This window comes from Syngnathus floridae, chromosome 6, assembly GCF_059516105.1.
Source record: "Syngnathus floridae isolate MCC-2025c chromosome 6, RoL_Sflo_1.0, whole genome shotgun sequence".
Lineage (NCBI taxonomy): Eukaryota > Metazoa > Chordata > Actinopteri > Syngnathiformes > Syngnathidae > Syngnathus > Syngnathus floridae.
In genome coordinates this window covers 6,055,496-6,078,067 of record NC_142418.1, presented here as the reverse complement: position 1 = coordinate 6,078,067, position 22,572 = coordinate 6,055,496, and the positions used below count along the sequence as shown (strand labels likewise).

General features: G+C 40.5%; 1 protein-coding gene across 1 annotated transcript; it reads right to left on the bottom strand.

The window, feature by feature from the left end:
• Positions 1-3,354: 3,354 nt before the first annotated feature.
• alx4b (ALX homeobox 4b) lies at positions 3,355-19,806 on the bottom strand. Its single transcript, XM_088378835.1, has 4 exons — positions 19,145-19,806; positions 8,985-9,295; positions 5,293-5,421; positions 3,355-5,209 (listed from the first exon to the last, which is right to left on the bottom strand). Exons 1-4 carry the CDS (start codon positions 19,485-19,487, stop codon positions 4,889-4,891), a joined length of 1,104 nt encoding a protein of 367 aa, XP_088234961.1. The 5' UTR covers positions 19,488-19,806; the 3' UTR covers positions 3,355-4,888.
• Between the last annotated feature and the right edge of the window lie 2,766 nt (positions 19,807-22,572).

The following is a 22,572-nucleotide window of genomic DNA, read 5'->3' as shown; positions in this document are numbered from 1 at the left end:
ATTTACAACCGAATGGACTCCCACGAGAACTGGAACAAGTCCTGTTTCCTGAATGTCTTTAACATAAAACGTACCTCTCTTCCTTGCGCTGTGTTTTTGACCTTGTGTAGGTGTTGGACATCTCCGAGAATCCCCTGAAGACCAGACATCTCACATCTTCTTTGGTGAGTTTGTTAGGAGCTCACGTGAAAATGTAAGAATCAAGCATGCGGGACAGAATGCAAGGAACAAAATGGTTATTAATAATTTGACATGCACAGTTTGAGCGGATTGGTTGAATTCAATGCAACTCGTATAAACTTAGCTAAATAAACATTCTGGGGTTTGGTTTTTTTTTTTTCAAATGTGGCCATTAAGCACAAATGCTCGCCTGCCAAATTTGACATAAATGGTCCCACGACAGCCAAAGTTGTGCTTCCACAGGGTCGCTGTCATGACGCACAATGTGGTGCCCGCAAGTCGGTATAAAGCAGGAAGTGAGCAGGAAAGGCCAGGAAATGAGTCTTTTGGGATGAGACATTTCTCAGGCCAAGCATTTTTGGATTCAGCTGACAACAAATAAATGATCCCATGTGTGATAGTCGCATAATGTTGCATGTTAACAAAGAAGTCATGTTTAGCGTGTAGTTGTCCTGATTGGAAGAAGCTCTTCATTTGGTCTCATAGTTTCCTGCTCCTCCGATGATTCTCATGTCAAACGTTTTCCTCGCCGCCGGTAGCTCGCGCAACATTTTAGCGACACGTCTCGCGCTCAATTTTCTCTCACTGTGGCCCTCACGTCTGAGTTTTCATTTCTGCCTGTCAATCAGTGCGTATCGTAGCGCAGCGGCTGCGAAAGATCGACTGTTTGTATATTTTTGACCTTTTGAGCTCTGCAGCAGGCGGGCTTCTTGAGCAAATGCGCTGAACACGGCAAGACATAAGTGAACAATAAATCATAGCGAGACTCCACCACCCCCGTATTCACGAGCAGCATAATTGAAAGCATACTGGCCAGGAGAGAAAGGCAACATGCGGCTCTGGACCGAAGAGCATATCCCGATAATAACTTGATTGGTGTTAAGAGGGAATCAGCAGTCGGTCTACTGATTACAGTGTGTCAACTCTTAAATTTTAAATTGCAGTACACACGCAGAAGTACGAAGAGAGGTTACCAGAATCTTTTAGCATTCCTATTATTGTTTATAAAAAAGAGTGAATTAAAATAACGGGTTTCCCAAAATTTGGAAAATGTCCATTGTTATTCTTGAGTTTACTCATTCACTGCCATTGACGACTATAGACGTCAAACATCCATTTAAACTGTACTGACAGTGAATGAGTTAATATGACTGTTTACAAGTACGAAAGTGATAATACAAGAAGGCCCAATTAGCCTGTTTTTGGCACAATCAGTGGTCGGAGATTCCCCATCCAGCACCATTTCTGTTTTTATGAATATGACAATCAGGAAAAAAAAATCAGCTTGGCCAAAATGTAAGTCGTTTGTTGACATTCTCAGCTTGTAATGAAGGTTTTACCAGATGCACATTGTTTCTTCTGCTCCTCAGTGCCGTTGACTTATAGCCACAGCAGGAGGCTGATTCATCTTTTATGTCCCTGCGGATATGGTCAGTGCTTTCAAAACTTCAACTGGATCTTTTTGATTTAAGACAAGAAGTTACTTGATGTTTTAAGAGAGAAGTGGACTTTTGGTTTTACAGTAACAACATTGGTTCATGTGAATTAGTATGTGTAATTTTTTTTTTTACTACATAGTGCAATGCCCTTTATAGGGAGTTTTTTTACTGGTCTAACAGGAAGTGGAGAAATTAAATTTAACGTGTTGGGCTATGTTTTCAAACTGTTTAAAGTAAGCCAAAGCGTCAGCTCGCATGCTTGATTTTAGCACCGATTTACAACTCTGACATTGCTAACGATGGCTTTTAATGAGCAGCTCAAGTTTCCATTTGTTTACGGATCGTGCTGACTGACAGATCCATAGATGGAGAAATAAAGCACGTGGGTGAGGAATTGGATCGTTCCCTTCTTTGCCATATCAACAGAGCCTTTATGTAGAGGAGTGAACTTTGAAGTGCCCTAATGGTCCACATGGTCCTTTAACCATGCAGGACTCTGTCAGTGGAGCCTAGCTGGGGCAGTGTGACCCATTAGCTTTAATGAGCGGTGTCCAGGGCACAGCGGGCCACTCTTCTTGCCCTCTATCACTGTTTATTTATGTCACCTACCCGCATTTTAGACTACTTAGGCTTTTAAGTTGCGTACTGCTCTACGCTTTGTGATTTGATTTTATCTGATCCCTGGCTAAATCAGTCTTGGTAGTTTGAACTAGGGTCATGGCAATGCGCAATAAAAAAAAATGTCATTCTTGCATTTCAAAGGATTATGAAATGTGCTAAAATGCTGAACTGTTTAGCAAAAAGAAGAAAAAAAAACACATTCAGAGGTCTAGTATTGCAAGCTATATAGTCTTGGTAAGCACATCTGTGAACTGAAAGTCATTCCAGGTCATAACACATCTGCATCATAAAGCTGACTGAGAAAATACTGAGAAAATAAGATTTGCCAAGTTGTGATCTGGGCAAAAGGAACCTGCTTTAAAGAATGAAACATATTCTGTTTTATTAGATTTTTTTTACCTGTTAATTCCGTCATTATTTTCAAAATATCGATGATTTAGTATAAATCTACAATGCAGGATTATTATTAATGAAAAAAAAACACAGAATTAGAGGGTATTTCCAAACTGGTACTGTAAATATGCCACTTTACAAATATCACCCCATTTTTCTTACCCTCGTTTTACTTTTGAAGCTGTGTACTGGTAGTTGTATTTCGTTCATTACAATAGAGGTGCAGCGATGCTTAACATATCAGATTATTTTAACAAGCAATTAATTGTTTAAATTTGTTATTGGCTAAAGCAGTAGCTTTTTTCTCACAATGCAAAACAGTACATATTCTTAAACAACACAGAGGATTTTAATTTCATGATTGGCAGCAGACATCTAGCAGACAGACTGAATTTTTTTTCCCCACCCACTATGAAGAAAAAAAAAATGCCTTCCAGTTAACGTTATGTACATTTTGGAAAAGGCTGCAATTGTCTACTGGTCATACATTCTTTGGAGGGCGAAGTCTGCACCAATGGTGAGCTTGGCAGTTTTTGCCTTTGGAATTCCAACCATAATGGATGGTTTGATTACAGATATTTTTATAGTTTAGGAATTTAGTTTCTGGAGAACCTGTGCATGAAACTATATTTCATGCAATTACACTTGATTGCCTTCAATATGAGCATTTTGCTAAACGTCGTATTTGAAAGGAGAAACTTCATCGGGCTGTTTGGGATTTTATTACATCTTCACTTCAATCCGTCAAATGAAAAACAATACCTCTGTACAAATAAACACATTTCCAGCACCTTGAGCAGATGTCACGGTACTAAATATGGATGGCTTAAAGCAACATTTTTGCAACCCGGAACAACATGAGGCTTCTGTCCCAGTGGAAAGTATAAACACACAATTCTCAAAATCTTAAGTGCAATAACTTATTGCAATGGCACATTATATAAAGTCACTACCATAAGTCAAAATAATTGGTTATTATTAGAAAATAACAAAAAAAAAAAAAAGCTTGAAGCCATTAGAAAATTAGAAAGCTATTTCAACAGTTAAAAAGCCCAGAGCAACATTTTCTTTAGAAATAATGCTGAACACAACATATTATTTGGCAATATCACTGTAATACTTGAACGGTTTGGCTTTTTGGAGGTCCATTATTTGACACAAAGATAAAACAAATGCACAAGCAACAGAATAATATCATACATACTGTTTACATTCACACAAAACAACTTTTCAGTAGTATCATCACGGAACAAGCTGCAGTTTAAAGCACAGGGAGGTCGAGACAATCGAGCCCTCAATAGGAATAGAACTGCGTCCTGATTTGAATTCAGAAACTGAAAGTTCTGTCTAGTTCCTATATAGTCAATCAAGTATTCAAATTTGATTAGTTGTAGAAGTGATACAAGCCTTCTGCCAAATGTCATATCAAAATACATTCACCCAATGCAATCCCTCTATCAAGAAGTAAATGATGTCATGACAAGATTTCATTCAAATCACAAGTTTGATAACACACACTCACCACTGCAATGTATATGCTCCACCTAAACATTACAAAATTCTCCCACTCGCCAATCAGGCCCACTAATTCAGTCCGCAGTTTCCGCCATGTGTTGATCCAAAACTTGGCCATGACAACATCTGTGATGCACTTTGGTGTTCACAAGGCAAAAATGCTCATTTTGATGCTAATTAAGTGTGTCTACTAGTTGCGTCGGGTGCCGGTGGAAGTTGGCGTGACTAGTTGGCGTTGAAGGCTACCGCTGTGCCTTGTCTACCACTGGAGACACGGAGTTTCCTGTAACTTGAGGCTGGGCCTGACAGGGGAACCTGTGGAGGTTGCTCTGTGGGAGCAAATGACATGTTGGCTGGAAATCTAATGTCTGCTCTCCTCCCTCAGTAAATTGCTTCAGGCTAGTTCTGTTTGCGCTCCATTAAATTTGCCGATTGCATCCAGCCTGGGTTGTCACACGGAAGAAAAAAATAATCATTACTGAAAATGACAGCTATGCCACCAAAACCTGAGACGGACAGGAATTAAACGCTTGGGTCTGATTTTCACTTCTACATTTTGGAACTTTCAGTTTCTGCTGATTGTCACTGTCGCAGCTGTTATCTCCATTGTGATGGCCGCTAAGATGCTCTCGGCTATCTGAACGCTTTCCGCCTGTTCTTTTGACCTGTCTTATCATTAGTGCTCTCAGCAAAACTCCCCCGCAGCACTCATGGAGGCGGGGTGCGACTTGGTTGGAACATCATGTGGCCCAAGAAATGGCAGCGCTGTGCTCTTTGGCTTTCATACGCAGTGCTGCTATGCTGGAAGACTTGCGGTCTGGGTCAACGTTGAGATCGTAGCCGTTGATCCCCCCGACCATTCCAGGTCCCCCAAATAGACTGCTCATCTGCGTCTGTCCCATGTGGCTGCTCCCTGGACTAGGCACGCCCAGAAAGTCGGGGACCCCTCCGTGACTATGGGGGTGAGGGGGCATACACGGGGGGACGGTATCACAAGGAACAACACAACCCGGCACTGGAGAGGCTGCACTTGTGCCGCCGATCCATGAAGGGTTTTGAATCTAAAAGCAAAGAGACGACACGATGAGGCGGTCACAAACATCGCATGGCAATTGATGACGGACACGCTGGTGTTTTTATTTACCTGTGCATAGTTTTCAGGCCGAGTTAGAAGAGGCAGCTCGTAAGCCGTGGAGAAGTGCGTTCGAACCTGTTGCATCTGACCAAAGCGCTCCCTCTTTCTCCACTTGGCTCTGCGGTTCTGGAACCACACCTGCAAAGAAAAGCATAAACATGGTCAAAACATTTTGGTCACAACCCAATGTTCTGGGTAGAAAATAACCCAACATTGTCTCTCTGTCCCTTTTGGGTTTGATATTCCACCCAATTTGGGTTACTTTTAACCCAGCAGATTGTGGTCTAAAAGTATTGGAGCACAGCCAAAGATGTGACCATTTCTCTTCGCTCTGAAAGATAAACTAAGAAAGTGAAGCAAATAAATTTTATAGCACATGAAAGTCCCACAGCACGTTTTAGGACTTGACGTGTCTTTAAAGTGCCATCCGCATGGAACTGTTGATGTGAAAATGGAGCATCTCCCTTGGTACTGCACCTCCCACCCACCCCCAGCCATGCCGCCGCCTTTGATACACGCTCGTCTGCCTCCCTTCAAACTGCCTTCGTCGACAGATGCACATCTGGGTCTGTAGTCATTCATAAATCATTGCGAGAAAGGTGTCCTCTCCCTCACCTGTCGACACAGCGGGACAAAAAGGGAATCCCAACGCAATTCTTTTCAACAAACAATTGAAAAGAATTGACAGTTTTTATGTAACTCACCACCTTCTTTGTACTTGGGCATTATTCGAAAGTCTTCAGATCCTTTGGTTGTTCGTGTGGGGGCAGTTTTAATTTTTACGATGAACAATGAAACAGATGGCAAATTTGAGGCCTTTGCTAGCAGCATTAGGAGAGATTCATGCCAAGCAACCAAGTTCCGTGTGCTAAACTGGCTTTAGGGGCTGAATTTTCCCCAAAAGTTGAATATTACCCAGTTTTGGTGATTCATCAGGCGTCACTGTCGTGCTCCACCCTAACCAACCATCCATAGTTCACGCAACTTTTTTTCCCCTCTCACACGTGTAAGCAAATCTCTCCAAAACAGAGAAGGAACGTCGGGCTTTGAACTTTGATTGTTGGTTGATTCCAAGCCCAATCAACTTGTGGTTTTCACAGTCGCTGACATGCAATTTCCCCTCAGCCAGGCTTTTCATATATCCCCTCCTCATTTTGCATTTGCCATTCTTCCCTGTCATCTTCCTAATAAAAAAGAGGCAGTGTTACAGTGTGCCCTGAAGCGCATTTACTTTTTAGGGACCACAAATGAGTTCATTTTTCAAAAAGAAGACCATGTATGGCCTCATGCGGGACATTTAAATTTTCTTTCTTCCAAAGCTGATGTTCGGAACTCACTCCGACATTCCACAGGTCAGCTGGTGAGATTAGCCTTCCAAAGTTGTAAAGTGATATGGAAGGTTGTGGCTGCCCCCCAATGTCAAGGTGAGGGGTTGTTGGCCTTTGAATTAAATCATATGTTTGCAGGAGAGCTTGGGGTCTGTTACACCCCCCTGAGATTTGGTGGGGGAGCGAGTTGTTTTTGTTTGATGTTCATACCATGTCCGTGTCTTTTGATTTGTAGTTTTTGTTGTTGCTTGTTGTATTTCAATACAATACGCAAGATCCTGAATATGCACCTCTGAGTATTATGTTGTCTGTCTACAAGTGGTGCTGCACTGTTTGTGTTCAAACAGCCGTAACTTCCTAAAGGGTTATACAATGCATTCGCTTCTCTATGTCATTGTATGTTAGCATTGAGCTAATAGAGATTTGAAAGAGAAGTTAAACGGTTTGGTCTGAGGTACCGTTGTAGATTGTGTCAGGTAAAGATGAGACTTTTTTTGGGGATATCTAAGTTTAAATGAGTGTAATGGGTCATCCGATTTTTGGTGGAATCCCACCTCTGTGTCACCAACCCCCCATATAAACCGCTTTTCTCCGCCCACCTCCCTTTTATGTCTGAGAGGGGAAGTGGGGATATTGAAAAGTGAGATGGGAGAATGTTCAAACTGGAGCTTGTTTTCATTTCATGTTTAATTTCCTGACGCCAAAGCCCGTGGCTTTCCGTGGCTAACCCCCATGACCTCTCAGGCGTGCAGACTCAGGCGGTCGACCAGACACACACATTTACATACTGTCATTTACAAAATTCTGAATCTATCACTGACAAAAATGTTCTCCTAGCTTGAACACTGTCAGCTTTTTTTTTTAATGGCTGAGCCCATAATTATGCACCCCTTGTCTTGGTTTCTGTGTACTGAGTGAGTCATGTTTCACAGAGGGCTTGCGCTGTGCTGCTTTGCCTTTGAACGGCCGTACGAAGGGGACATCAGCCAAATAGTTTGGCAAAGAGATCATTTGTGGTGCAAGCATTATGAAGTCAGATGTGTCTTGGGCTGCTCCGCCTGTCCAATGCTTCAGCTTAAATATGATTATTTGCGACAAGGTAGTTGTGTCTTTGCACAAGCGGAGTTCCTGTTCTTCCTATAGGGAAAACTTTGAATCCATCACATCGAACATGCCCAAAGTTACCAACTACTTCTTGTTTGTTTGGTTGATGTGGACACATGGTGGCTCTGTTTGGCCGCGTTACAGTAATAGCTGAAGACATTGACAGCAAAAGGCCAGCTTACAGACTACAGAGCTATTAAAGAGTTTTATTTACGCCGCACGGCTAGCGGGTGGGGGTGAGAGAGGGAGGCCAGAGTGCACCAACTCCAAAAGCAGCTTTGAAGTTCCAGCCGTCTCACCTCATCTCTGTCATCCCGGACGGACCACTGCGATTGATAGAGTGCCTCAGCGGTACTTTGCCCCCTCCCCCACAAAAAAGTCAGGTATGACCAAGTTCGAGTCGGACCTTTTGCGCACGTAAATAATTTAATAGCAGCAAAAGCCCCGAGCTGCACATAGAGACCTTCATCGTTAAACTAAGGATGAAAAAGTAAGACGCTGACATTGGCTTATTCTGGAAAAAACATCTGTGTTGTTTCTTAAGATGAAAAGGATTATTAAGTCGCTTGCCAAGCTTGCGATGCCCCTTGGTAGTCGTCGGTTGCATATCCCTGGACTTTGTCCTAATGGACCTTCTGTTGCAATTGTGGGATTTAGACTTGATTGCGTGCATGTTTAGGGTCTGTTTTGTACGACTCTGGGTCAAACCTCACAGTGACTCAAAAGAGTGGGCTGTGTGCCTGTCGGTTGGGTCGGGAACGTTAATTATAATCATCTGGGGAAGGGATGGATCTGTGTGAACCAACTTTTTTTTTTTTCTACTGTACCACCGCACGGACCAGACAGTCCCTGACTATGTCTCAGGCCGCACGTGGAAATTGAAGCTGGCATCTCAAGTGCTTTTTATATCCTTCCCACATAGTCAAATGACTTCTTGCCTGCTTATGTCCCTCACCTCCTGCCTTCTCCGTTTTGTGTGGAAGTAGTTTAAACGTGGCTGCACCAGGGACAAACGGTTGGCCTCTGACCTTCGTGCAGAGTCTGCCGCAAGTAAGCGCAAAGGGACTTCCCTTCATCCCGCCCTTCATCCCACTCTGATCTAAGGTTGGCTGGAAGAAAATAGATGAGAAAGGAGAACAATAGATTCTTCTGTTGTCACATTAGCAGCTTTTAACTCTCCCTCACGCTCTCTGGCTATGATTAACATGCGGACATGGCCATGTTTGAAAACAGCACTGCTCATTTTTTTGGCGTGTCATCAGGTCTCACCTGAACGCGAGCTTCCGTCAGGTCCGTTCTCAGTGCCAGCTGCTCACGGGCATACACATCTGGGTAGTGTGTCTTCTGGAAAACCTTCTCCAGCTCCTCCAGCTGGTAGCTGGTAAATGTAGTACGATTGCGCCTCTTCTTGCCTTTGTTGCTCTCTGCCTCGCTTTTATCCAGAGGGCTAGAAAGATCTGAGCCGGGACGCTCGCCTGACCCCTTTACACCGGCTTCCTTTAGATTCAGGTAGCTGCTTTCCATCCCAGGGGTGTCCACACTGGAGGGCAGCTCGGTCTCTGTCAAGCTGTTGTCTTTTCCTACATTAATGGGAAAGAAGGAAAGTCAGTTTTATTTTATTATGTAAAGAATGAGAGCCATGTATTAAAATTAGCTGTAAAGTGAAAATAAATGTCTTGTTAAAAGACCTGTTTTTCTTTCTGACGCGGACGCCAGTGTGTCCACTTGCAGCAGTGTAGCGCCAACTACTGGCGAGGAGGACTTACTCTATGTCAGACTTTTAGAGTATCGGTGGTTGGTAACAGCAGCCTCCAAGATTACCCGATACATTAAAATAAAGCCTGTATCTGTATTTTTCCATGCGTGAATGTTAGCACATAGATATATTTTACAATCATTCCTTTTCAATGTCATATAAAGCTAAAAAGGTTTGGCTATTTTACTCTCGTGATTAAATGCATTAAACACTTTTGGGTTTGTAAGAAACGAGGCAAATATAGAACATTTAATTGTGGCTTCAACCCTCAACTCTCTTACCAATTATGCTTGAGGAGAAACAGCGACAGTCGAAGAGCAATATGCTCCTTAAAATGCGTGTTGCTTTTGTTGAATATTGCCAGGGAAAAAAAAGAAACCGATGACTAACAAGTCAGCAAGTGCATCTGCACACCATCACATTCTAACATCCACACACAGTTGTGGCTACTTAATGCTTACATCACCTCTGTAATGTTTTATTTTGGGGTTCAAAGGCCTTGTATGTGTATGCTGAATCTACACTTCAATTGTTCAAATGTTTGAAAGGGTTGTCACGACACATTGGGGTGACCCGCGACACAACTTTGCAGGGGGCCGCACTCACTTCGTTCAATCACGCCACCTGAAATCTGAGCCAATGAAAAACCTGCCTAATTTCGAACAGTTTGTGTGTTTGTGTGTAGCGCGGTGGGCCTCGTTTGCCCGCTGCTGCCTGACACACTTTGGCCCTCAGATGTAAACAACATTGTGTTTGTCACTTCCAATTTGGCGAGCCTCCATTTTGTGACAGACCTGGCTCTGTTCCTCTCTGCACATGCAAGTTTTTTTTTTTTTTTTTGTTTATTTCCTTTTTGAAGATGAAGAAGGCTGTCCTTTCCCATTCATATAAACAAACATCAATGTGGATAAATAAGCATGTATGACTCTGGTGGAGATCCAGTCAGAACAGTACTCTGTCAGTTTTTCTGCCTGCTTTTTCATTAGCATAAGGGTTCTGTCCTTAAATGGTCTCCGTCATAACAGTGGAAAGAATAAATTCTTAAATGCTTCTGAATGAAGTCAGAATGGAGAGAAATTACGTTAGACCTGAGCATATTATTGAATAAAACTTGTAATGAAACACACGATTATACAACTTAAAGGGGAAGTCAAGCCTTTTTTTTTTTTTTTTTTTTACAATAATGCGTTGTATGCGCCCCCACCATTCTAAACACAGCAATCTGATTAATATTGCATTTGTGGAATATGAGCAGCCAAATTTACTTGTTTTCATCCATGTCAGGAGGTGGCCATTTTGCCTCTAGCTGGCCACTAAAAATGACATCACAGTTGCCAATTTCAGGTCATAACCAATCACGGTTCACCTTGAGAAAACCGGTGAGCCGTGATTGGTTGTGACCTGACCTGGCAAGTACGATGTCGTTTTCAGGCGACAGCAAGTGGCAAAATGGCCACCCCCTGTGATGGATAAAAACAGGTGGATTTTGCCTGTTTAATTCATATAGCATTAACAAAACATTAACTAGAATACAGTTTTTTTGACTAATTGAGCTGCACAGAACAAATTATTACAAAGAAAATTTGAGCGTGTGCTTTCCCTGTAAGGATGTTAAATATCTTTTTTTTTCAGACAAATACCATCCCAAGTATCGGTGGCAGCAAACAGTAGAAATCATCAGGGAAATGACACGTATTTCCGTCCCGGATGATCAGTACAAAATGGCTAAAGAAACAAAAATTCAACATCTATAATGGAAGAACTGAATGTGCACAGCAACGTTAGCTGTGGCGTGCCCACTTTTGAGTCATCTTCCTCAATCCTCCCTCCTTCCACATGCTACACATCTGTCACGCATCATCGTTTAGTTTGGGTACAAAGGTTGCTATTGGGTTTTATTATAAAGTGTTTCTTTTTTACACTTTAATGACAGTTAAATGCATGTTTTATGACAGCAGCAGTTTGACCCTGAAACTGATTTGGATAATTTGTTTGGCTTAAGTTCAGTCTGAGTGAAGGTCACCCGAAGTCCCTGAACAGATGAGTTTCATGTACATTTATCTCCTACTAGATCACATTTCGAATAATTACGTGCATGCGCTGTCCTTGCAGCTTTGTGTTTAACGCCCTCCACAGTCTGTCGTCTTAGAAACAAAGTGCATCGTGCGAAGGACTGTTGATATTTTGCGGTGCTGGTGACTCCGTCAGCCATTCTTTTAATGGTGAGTAAGCTGGCGGGGAATAGTTTTGACGTGATGAAGTCGGGCGTCAGCCGTCTGCAACGTGCGTGTTTGTTTTCATGAATTAATATTCTTTGGCTGGTGTGTCGCGCAATACGATGTCAATAATTGTCCCTCCAAAGCAGCCGCGGCACTCCCCTGCTCTCGCCCCGACTGAGGCTAATGAAACAACGCAGCTTGCCCGGCTAGGGTTCATGACCTCATTCCTCCGTGGCCCACCTGTCAGAGCTTCTTACTTTCTCCACACATGCACATTCTGACATTACCGACCGGTGCTTTGGCCCTGTGGTATGTTTTCATTCAACCTCTGAGCGGGAGCCTGACTACAGCATTTAGAAGTGAGTTGGATCAACTCAAAAGTCCCTACTTGTTTGAAATAATGAGATTGTGTCCCTGAGCAAAGCACGGTGGACAAAGTTTTATACTCATCCCAATTTCTCCACATTCTGTTTCGTGGTATGCTAATTGTAACCAAACACAATCCTCGCCAACATCACGCAGGAGTCATGCCTGCCGAGACTTTTTTTTCTTTCTCCCGTCTCCAGAACACAACCGTCAAGTCTTGCTTTCTTCCAAGATTCCAGTGCCTTGGCAACAGTTTCTTGGCATTGTGAGGAACCCCTTTTTTCTCTCTCTGTTGTTGCCCTTGTAGCGCGCATCAGCGTACATGAAATGTGAGGAATAAACGCCGCCTGCGCCTTCAATTTGCCAGTCATTTTCTGACAGCCCGCAGACTTCTTTGGTTAGCCGAGGTCACGTGTTTACTAGGGTCAGCAATTTAATCGCTGCTGAAAACAGAGAAAACATCAAAGTGTAATTTAACTGGTTGTAAAGCAACGAGGCACCCTCTCAGTTTTTATGGAATGGGATGGGGAGGGTCAAGTGAAACTAAATAAAAGAAACACTATAAATTAGTAACCTGGGGAAGGGTTAATGACCTTGTACTAACGAGGAAGGAGAATGCTTTTAAACAGAGTGCTCAAAGCTTGTCCCCTTATCAAAATATCAAGTGATTATATTTGTTATGATCAGTATTAGGCACTCTCTATTTGAAAATCTGAATCTAATCACTGCAGAAAATTGCAAATGCTTTATTATTTCATTAAAACGTGTCATTATAATAAGCTTAAATTGAATTTCACAAACGTAATTATCATTAGTTTTTCTCGATGAATGGTTGCACAAAATCATGCGGATCTGTTGCCTCGCGAGTTGCTTTCACATCGCCAGCGGCAAATCCGATTTTTGTCATAGCGAGCTTGTTCCCAGCAAGATGTAATTAAGCTTGAACATCAAAAATCACATCAAATCACATATTTTTTACAAGACTGATCCAAACCACATGTGCAGGTTGTTTGAAATGCAATGCAAGTCACATTTGTACAAATGAGACTTCATTCTGGTGCTGAGTGACGCTGCTGGGGTGTCCAGCCTGAAAAATGTGCACAAAATGCAGAAGGAGGGGCAGAGGCACAACTTTAGAAACTTGGATAACATTGACGGTAAAGCATATTAGCACCGAATTACTCAGATAGTTGCGTATAATAAGTTCAGCACTGCTCAACAAAAAAAATATATCTACTGCCAGACGTCTATTTTTTCCCTCTGCTGACTTGCTAGCATTTGTACTGAAGGCTACATTATCAATCCAATCTTTCTTTCCATTTTGAAAAGGCAATCAAAAAAATAAATGTATAAATACCAGGAATGAGTAAATAAACGTTAACTTGTTAGATGCTACAATGAGTCTGCACCATAAGCATGAGAGGCTTTAGGAAATTAATTCAAGGCACTTGACTCAATTATTAACTTCACAAGTGTGGTTTTTTTTTCCCTCCTGATACGCAATATTACATGGCAGAAGCCCAAAAAAAAAAACATAACGATGTACCCTACACAGTTAGTTGTACTTAATGTTGCTAAAAGAGACTCTTCTTAAATTTCTATTATTTAGTGGCAACACCTCCCTGAATTGATTGTGTGCCCTTGTATGTCCCTTCCTTGTGCCATTAAAGAGTTAATATGTACAATAGAAGCTCTTCTTCGTGGGATACTCGGACAAGATTTTGACTATTGTTTCCTCTGTTAAAGGAAGGCTCCCAGATGTTCTTGAGGAGAGATCTATGGCAGCAACTCGCAAAGGAATGCTTATGCTTCTATGGGAAACCTGAAATCTTTCTGTTCAGTATCAGCGGCTGATAGACTGACACAGTCATTACCTCACTCACGTCCAAAGACTTTAGGCCGTGGCTGTCACTGTCTCATATCAAAGAACACAGAAATAGTTCAGGATTATTGTTGGAATGTGATTAACAATGGAGTACGTTTTGGTACAAACTGTCATTAAAAATCATTTCTGTAGATTTGGATAACTCTCGGCGCAAAACGTGTATTTATAAAGGGTGTAATCACTGAGCCTTCTCTTTTCAACAGTATGAATTTGAAGACACTAATTGCAGAAGTCAAATTGGAAGGTTGGAATTTTGCTCCTTTGCAATGTAATGTTAAAAGGTTTGGACTGCAGCCAACAGTGAGTGATCATTTGCAGGACTTCCCACACTGTTTTTGTTCAATTTATCAAATGTCTTCACGTGAAAACTAGACAAATAGCAGTTATGAATCAAACCAAGATTTTGCTTTGCTTTACTTTGTCGATCCAGCGGTCATTTTTAAGACAAATTTTGGGTTATCATTGATCCCTGTGGTCATTTGTACAATTTTCCCAGGTCATTTTTACCTTGCGCTTTATAATAAACCTGTGAATAGAGGACAATATGTCAGAGCCAAAGTGACGTTTCATAGCAAACAGGTTGGTGCTGTTGCTTGAACTTTCCAAGACAGAAAAACATGCTCGAAAGAAGTTTATTCCCCCCCGGCCCGCCCAACTTTAAGCAGTTGAAAACTGTTTCAGGGCATGATCACAGGTCACTGTTCAGCCACTAGCGTGGTCAAAATGTGGTAATCATCACAGCAAATATCCATACATATCCTCTGACATCATTTCCCTCCAATTTCCCCTCTCCATGCACATAGAGTTCTATATTTTGACAGGATGTTTTTAAAGCGCTGCCAGAGCCTTCTTGTGGTCTTGTTTTGCTCTCGTGCATTGAGAAACATGTTTTACATATCACAGGATGCTCCAATTTCACACTGAGGTCACAGCGGCTATTTGAACTATATTAGGTGAACATGATATTACTGAGGAAAAGGCAAGAGAGAATTGGCGCAATCAGTATCAGAGTTCACACAGTTTGTATAATGTGTGTTTCTCTAAAACCGTCATTTATCGCAGGAGGTCCATTCCAAACCTCATCCACAACATCTGAAGCTTCCACAGCATCGGTGAGATCTTGCTGTTTAAAGATCAGGCGTAAAGTACAAAAGTATTTCCAAGGCATTAAATAGACCATGGATGGTAAAGATGGCACAACAGTGATAATACAAAGACTGGATATTTCTTCAAAATTAATGCAAAGACCAGAAGAAAACTAAGTAGTGAGCACTGAAGGAGCTGGAGGAATTTCTAGCAAGTAATGGCTATATAGTATATTTAGTATACGATCTCTAGTCTGGTTATGTTAGTAAATAAAGTGAGCAAGAACGGCTGCTAAATGTCTCTTAAATTAGCTAACTTGTGAGCACGAAAAGAAGTAAACATGGCGACCCCTGAATAGATGCAATGTTTGAAAGATTTTGGGAATGAATACGTCATTGATTTAAGTAAATATGCAGCATCAGATAAAAAGGTTTAAAATATGACTTTTGACATCTTGAGTTGAGTTACCTTTTATTCAACTAAAGTATATTTTTTCATCTAACAAATGTCTGCTAGTTTAATGCTAACAATGTTTGAAGTAAAGCTACAGACCAGCTAAAGGAAATTAGCATAACTGCTTCGGTCATTAGAAACATAAATAAACGAAGCATACAACAGGAGCGCACTCCACATTGTATTCCTGTCGGCCACACCTAAAGTCCAAGTGGTTAGTTTTTCACTTTTGCTGTAAAATGTCACCGCCGTTGTTCCAGTCACTATACCACAGAGACGCTAGCCACCAGATAGCTCATGAGCTAGCAGTCTTGGGATCAAAATGCATGACTACCCCCCCAAAAAAATCTGGAAAAGTGAAATGGTAAAAATATCTGCTTCATTTAGTAAGGTCTCATGCATGATCCCTACCAAAATTCCGTCACCAAAAGTAAGCTCATGCTTGGCTTTGATCGATATTGTCAGTGAAGCAACGATTTAATAATGTGTTTATTATTGTGGTGGTTTGCAATGGTGTAGAACTGCTCAGCTTCAAACTGCGGTGGCGCTAATATATTAACTACTACAACCCACATATCAGAGGCACCACGCAATATGATGCGGTGAAATTTGTACTTCAAGCTTCAACCACAATAATAAACACACTGTTAAATTAATACTTGTCTTTACGGTTTTCCGTTTAAATATTTGCACAGGCATACGTGCTAAATTGGCTTGTAAGTGTATGCGCATGTAAGAAATTCTCTCCAGTGGTTCTCAAATCTTTTCCCTTGTCCATTTGTGACATTTTGCTTATTTTTCCAAGGTATTGTGAAGACAGGGTTATGTAAACCAGTCCCACTTTGTCATTGTGGGGACTCTCAGTTGCTTTGGAGATCTAATGTTTGGCGAGTATGAATAAAAACCATATAGCAGCCAATGATGCACATCTGCCTCGGATTAATGCGGACCCCTCCTGCGGTGCTGACTTGCATTCCTCTGCACTCCATCAGCTCCGTGGGCTTTTATTTCATTCACAGTGGTGTGTGCACTGTGCAGGTAGATGCTAAGCCACGGTGGGACGCTCATTGGTTCGCATGCACACCCAACAATATGCGGCGACAACCATGATATTATTGGATGTATTTCAAAGTTAGTTTGTGCTGAAACAGACACGCTTGAAGGTTTTGATATGGTGTGAATGCAAAACGACTGTCATCTTGGTACTTTAGCTCACAGATCCCTCTGTTGTATTACAACGAGGCTCTCACCAGAGGCAATTACGGTAAAGACAGCTTGAGTGTAAAAAAACAACCAATGATAACAACTGGCAATACAATTCAAATTCTAATCAGTAAAATGAATTCATTTTTCCAAAGGAAATTCAGTGGACATGTCTTTACCATTATTGATGAAATTACAGAAAGTAATTTATGTATTGTAATTTGTTTTATTTTGAAAGATAGTTCTTGCACTGATGTATTTTTTGGGCCATCTTTTAGTTACACTTTCTCTCAGAGTGACGTGACTGTGAAAAGCATCAATTTGTTTTGTATTTGATGTTTTTTTTGTTTTTTTAAAGTCTTTCAGTGTCACCGATATTTAAAGTAAAGACTTTGACTCAGGTGATACAGATTTTTAAGAGAAATATGAAGGAGACGCATGATTTGCTTCGTCAGGCCATATAAGCTGATGTGGTGGGCTCGATTTGGCCTCTGGGCCTTGAAATAAACACATGCCGGCCATCACTTTGAAATACAGCAATCGAGACTGGTTTGCTCTGCGGCCTTTTTGTTTTGGACAAAATGAAATAGTTGCCATAATATGTACTACATGAGCCGATAGTCTAAATACCCTTCTAAATACCTGTTCTATTTTGAAAATCAGCAACATTTGGAATTCTGAAAAGCTTTTCACTTGCACCCTGTTTGTGGATCAAGACAGTGAAGATTGTTAACTATTTGTTTCCAGTAAAAATCTCCACATCACATATTTTATTTTCCAAACCGACTAGAAAAAAAATGCTACTTTTCCATATACTACTATACTTCAAATCTCTCCACATAGTACACTGTAGGCGCTTGCACTAAAGTTTTTGGGGGCAGTTGCTCAAGTCAATAACAAACCCCCAATCCCCCCATATATGTGATACAACGAAGCAACACATTCAATCACAAAACTGTTAACAAGACAGGTGAAGGGCAGCATATACAATAGATGCACTCCACATATTTTACAAAACAAACGCTCGTCACGTCAAAACATGGATGACGTAGATGGTTTGAATGATTATATCAATTACGTGTCAAAATACTGTGTAGCACCACTAGTTCTTTGTGGCAATCAAGCTTAAAATATTCACAACACCAAATGTCAATCTTCAAATATATTATTTCCAGATTGACCGTAAAACTGAAAATCTCACAACAGCCTGGTTGCCATGTCGACAGCATTGCAGTCACTCAATGTTGGCACATTAACCTCTGTCTGTATATCAGACAATTTTTGTTATGATGAAAGAGATAAAAAAATCAAGATTGAGCAATATATCTCTTGTGTTGGACCACACATAAGAGCACAAGCCTGTTGACGCCTGAGGCTTTGACTAGACCCCAAAAGTGTCCTCCCCAGAGCCACAGTGCCTTCATCTGGCTGCAACATTTTCAGTAATAACACTGCAGAGTCTCTTCTCTTTGGAAGCATGCTGCATTTAATGATTGCGTTCAAACGGTTCTGTCTATGCACTTGCCAAATCAGCTCACTAAAGTACAGCACGGCTCCAAACAAGCTTGGAGACACACTCCCCACTAAAAAATAGATGACTGTGCACTTTACCATTTTGCTAACTGTGGCAGACTTCACTTTTATTTATATCGCCAACTGCAAACTGCGCTGCATTTATCTCCACGTTTTATGCAAATTGCATAAAAGAAGCCACCAAGTAAAGCTGTAAATATCGGTGTTTGATCAAAACAGAAACCAAATTATTAGCCATGATAATAGGTTTTGTGTAATTTGTATAGTCACAGATACAAAAATGTACTATACTTTAGCTGTGTTCACATGCACGTGCACCAAAACTATGTAAAAATAAGGAATCATTCTGGAGAGTTCAAATATCATAACAAGGTATAGTAAATACTCAAACACTCCGGCTGTGGTCAATTAATTCACACTGCAGACTGTCATAGGGTGTTTTTCTACATATATATATATATATATATATATATATATATATATATATATATATATATATATATATATATATATATATATATATATATATATATATAATAAATATTATTATTTTCTGGTGATATCTGAAATTGTCGAAATATTGTTCTGTGACGGCTGATTGCAATGACTTTGGGACGATGCTGCAAGTTTACTTTGTGAGGAAATTACACTTTCAGCGGAGAGAATAACTGACACTCGTGTGGTCTTAAAAACGTCAAGGTGAATGTTTAAAAAAAAAAAAAGATTATAAGCAAATACAGCTACTGCAACGAATCCTTCGCGAATAGTCTCAAGTCCTGGTTGACTCTTCGTTTATTTAGCCACTGTGATTATTTAATTAATAAATAAAATGAAAATAAATTAAAACAAGTGTTTCTTGATGCACGGCACGCAAACGCGCATCCTGCTCTGCCCACTGTGGAGTTTTTGCGCGTGTTTGCCCACTCACCGTAACATGGTAGGATGCCGTTGTGGCCGCCGTCCGTGTGCAACTTGCCTCCCTCGGGTGGAGTCTTGCAGGTGGGTCTGTGCATGAAGAGCTGGTACTTGTGGAAGGGTCCCTCTTCCTCCACGCCGTCCAGCGACTGGCACTCGGTCTGGAAAGGACTCCGGGACTTCTCCCCGAACCCCTGCCCTTTATTCGTCGAGAACGTGGGGCTGTATTTGGCATCGGAACTGCCGAAAGTCCTGAAAGGGTTCGCCTGGTGCTCCCTACCTTGCGAGGCAGACGGACTATAATACGCATCCATCGAGGTCATGTCGCAGTATGAGACACACGTATCTGCGTTCATACCTAAAAAAAAAAAATCTGTATTTAAAAAAAAAAAAAAAGAGGCAGAATCCAAACTTTAGTTCTCGCCCAGCCCCTTCTAAACAGTTCTCCTCAAACTTTCATGCAATGCACACTGACGCGCCCTAGCTCGCACACGCTCAAAGTGGCGCATCTGGGACTGCTTTAGAGAGAGAGAGAGGGAAAAAAATGAACAAATGCTAAAAGCCCCTCTCTGTGAAGGAGAGCGAGATGAGGAGCCCACAGTGGGAAAGTGTCACGCAGAACTACGCTGACCTTCAAGCTGCACGCATGCACTCCGAGTAGGCCCACTCCGCTCTGACCGCGCTATTATGGACCGATGGGAGGTCAAAAACAAGGAAAGGGGTGGAGGGTGGCTGGGGGCTGCATTTTCTTCTTCATTTTCTCTTATTTTTGTGTGTGTGTGTGCGCGAGCGTCTGGTGGTGGTAAACACGTGGGAATCGCAACACATGACATCAATGCAATCAGGAGATGAATAGACGAGCTTTAATTCCATACACGCTAAATAAGAATGTTTAGTTTTATGCGTGGTTGCGTACTGTTAATTCTCGTTTCGGGGTTTTACGTTCGTTTTAGGCAAAGGAATTAGGAAACCATATCAGGACAAGACTTTTAATTTGGCCCGACTTTTTTTGTTTGTTTGTTTGTTGGTTTATTCGTCTTTAGAATGTCAATAATGACTAAGGGCTGTTTGTTTTTAAACGTAAACCAAAACAGGCGGCCGTGGCCTGGTGCACGGAGAGTCACTTTGCAGGATGATCACTGCGCTTAACTGCAGACAGTTTATTTGGCAATCGTAGTTTAAATATTAAATTACTTAAAAAGCATCACACCAATATTGCTCATCGAAATGTTTGGCTTGCTCAATCGACGCAGGCTATAAAAGCTGGAATTAAATCGGTTTACTGGAGACAAGTTGGGTCTGTGGCCAAATTGAATAAGTCCTCTCTAATCGCGTCCTTAATTTTTAATCCGAAAGCCAACGAAGGTAAATGACTTATTATCTGGCAACAATTAAAATAAATGAGAAAATATACCCCGTGTTTGTTTCTCAAATGTTCCATTATAACCGCTTAGTTGTAGTGGTATATTTTGTAAAAAGTCATAATGAAATGTCATTTTCTTTTCAATAAAGTCTGCATTTAAATTACAGGTCAAATAATTCGAGCAAGAATCAAGAGAATTATTTTTACCAAACTGCAGGTATAGTGTCTGTTAAAAGCTAACGGTAAAAAGATGCCCATATAATAATTAGCAACAAGATGCTGTTTTGTTGATTTATTAATTTTTAGTTTTTAACAGCTCTTTTGCATTCATTTTTTGAAAGATTCAGATTTTTACAGTTATTTGTTTGTTTTTTGCTGTGGGATCATCTTTTTTAGCTTCTATTTTTAGTGATTGATATAATTTTTTTCTTCATAATAAGGGTGTGAATTACCTGTTAATAAATTGTTAAAGAATATACAGCCAACAGTACTCATGCAATCGAAGATAGATAGATAGATAAATAGATAGATAGATAGATAGATAGATAGATAGATAGATAGATAGATAGATAGATAGATAGATAGATAGATAGATAGATAGATAGATAGATAGATAGATAGATAGATAGATAGATAGATAGATAGATAGATAGATAGATAGATAGATAGATAGATAGATCTTGTATATATATATGGATGTGTATATATATATATATATATATATATATATATATATATATATATATATATATAGCTTGTATGTATGTATATATATATGGATGTATGTATATATATGTATGTATATGTATATATATATATATACATATGTATATAAAAGAGAAGTAAAAATAAAAATGCAAAAGGTTTTAAACTTGCCTGTGTTTTGCTTGTGTTTTGAAATTGGGTTTTGTTATTTGATAGCTTCAAGATAAGACAATGCCTTTGTTTGTTTAAGTAAGTTTTAAGTGTGTGTGTGTGTGTGTGTGTGTGTGTGTGTGTGTGTGTGTGTGTGCGTGCGTGCGTGCGTGCGTGCGTGCGTGCGTGCGTGCGTGCGTGCGTGCGTGCGTGCGTGCGTGCGTGCGTGTGTGTGTGTGTGTGTGTGAAAATTAAAAAGTTGAGTTGTGAAGGTGGTTGCAGTTAAACTAATGTATCCGTGAATGACAGGTCTCCGTTGGCGTCCAGTCCCATGTGCTCACTTAATACAAACCACTCGTGTGCTTCAGGCAGCAAGCTCGCCTGTCATATAAATCCATCGCCCCGACATGGCATCATTTCTAAAAGCTTTTTGCTAAATTCTAACTTGCCTGGTTAACTAGCTACAACTATCCGATCCAAATCTTCTTGTGGGCAGTGGGTACAATCTAAAATACTTAATGTATAGAAGTGTAAAGTTGCTTGAAGTCCAAAAACTCCTGTCCATCATCATCAAATAATTGTGGGGATCTTTACTTATTCTCACTTCAATCTCTGAAACAATCAGAAGGATCACAATAATATTTTGAATTTTACGGACGCTAAGGCTTTTCCTCTCCATAGTCATTCGCCAAACAGAAAAAGCATAATCTGAATCAAAGTTAAAAAAATTAAAAAAGATCAATCAAAATGCAAGTCTATTAGATCAATATTTGTGGCCACTTTAAGGTCTGCCAATATTAGAATGATCGTCTCAATATTTCTGATTTTATGGATATTAGGCAAGACATCTCCATAAATTTGAGTGAAGATTTTTATCTATCATTCTTTGTCTCTCTGCATATCGTTAGCATAGTAGTAAAACTGCCCAAGTCAGTTTGTAACATACTGCCTCAATGTCAATTAAAAGATATCTCAATGTGATCACAATTTTTTTTTTCAAGTATATCTTTATGTAGATTCTCAGTAATACGGGTGATGGAAATCAGCAAAGGTTGAATTGAGGCAACTGGACTTTTGTTTAATTCACCGTTGTTTTTTAATTGTTTACTGAAAATGTTAACAAAAAATGTATTTAGATAAATAAATAATAGCAAAAATATATCATTGATGTGGGCTGTGCTAATTGTTATTAGAATATATCCTTTGGGCCACTAAAAAATGAA

Bases quoted from the DNA above. Each gene is read 5' to 3' on its own strand.
- alx4b (XM_088378835.1), bottom strand. From the start codon at position 19,487: ATGAACGCAGATACGTGTGTCTCATACTGCGACATGACCTCGATGGAT. The intron at 9,296-19,144 runs GTGAGTGGGCAA...CCATTAATGTAG, and splicing joins CGGCATCCTACCATGTTACG to GAAAAGACAACAGCTTGACA. The intron at 5,210-5,292 runs GTAAATAAAAAC...CTTTGCTTTTAG, and splicing joins GGCCTGAAAACTATGCACAG to ATTCAAAACCCTTCATGGAT.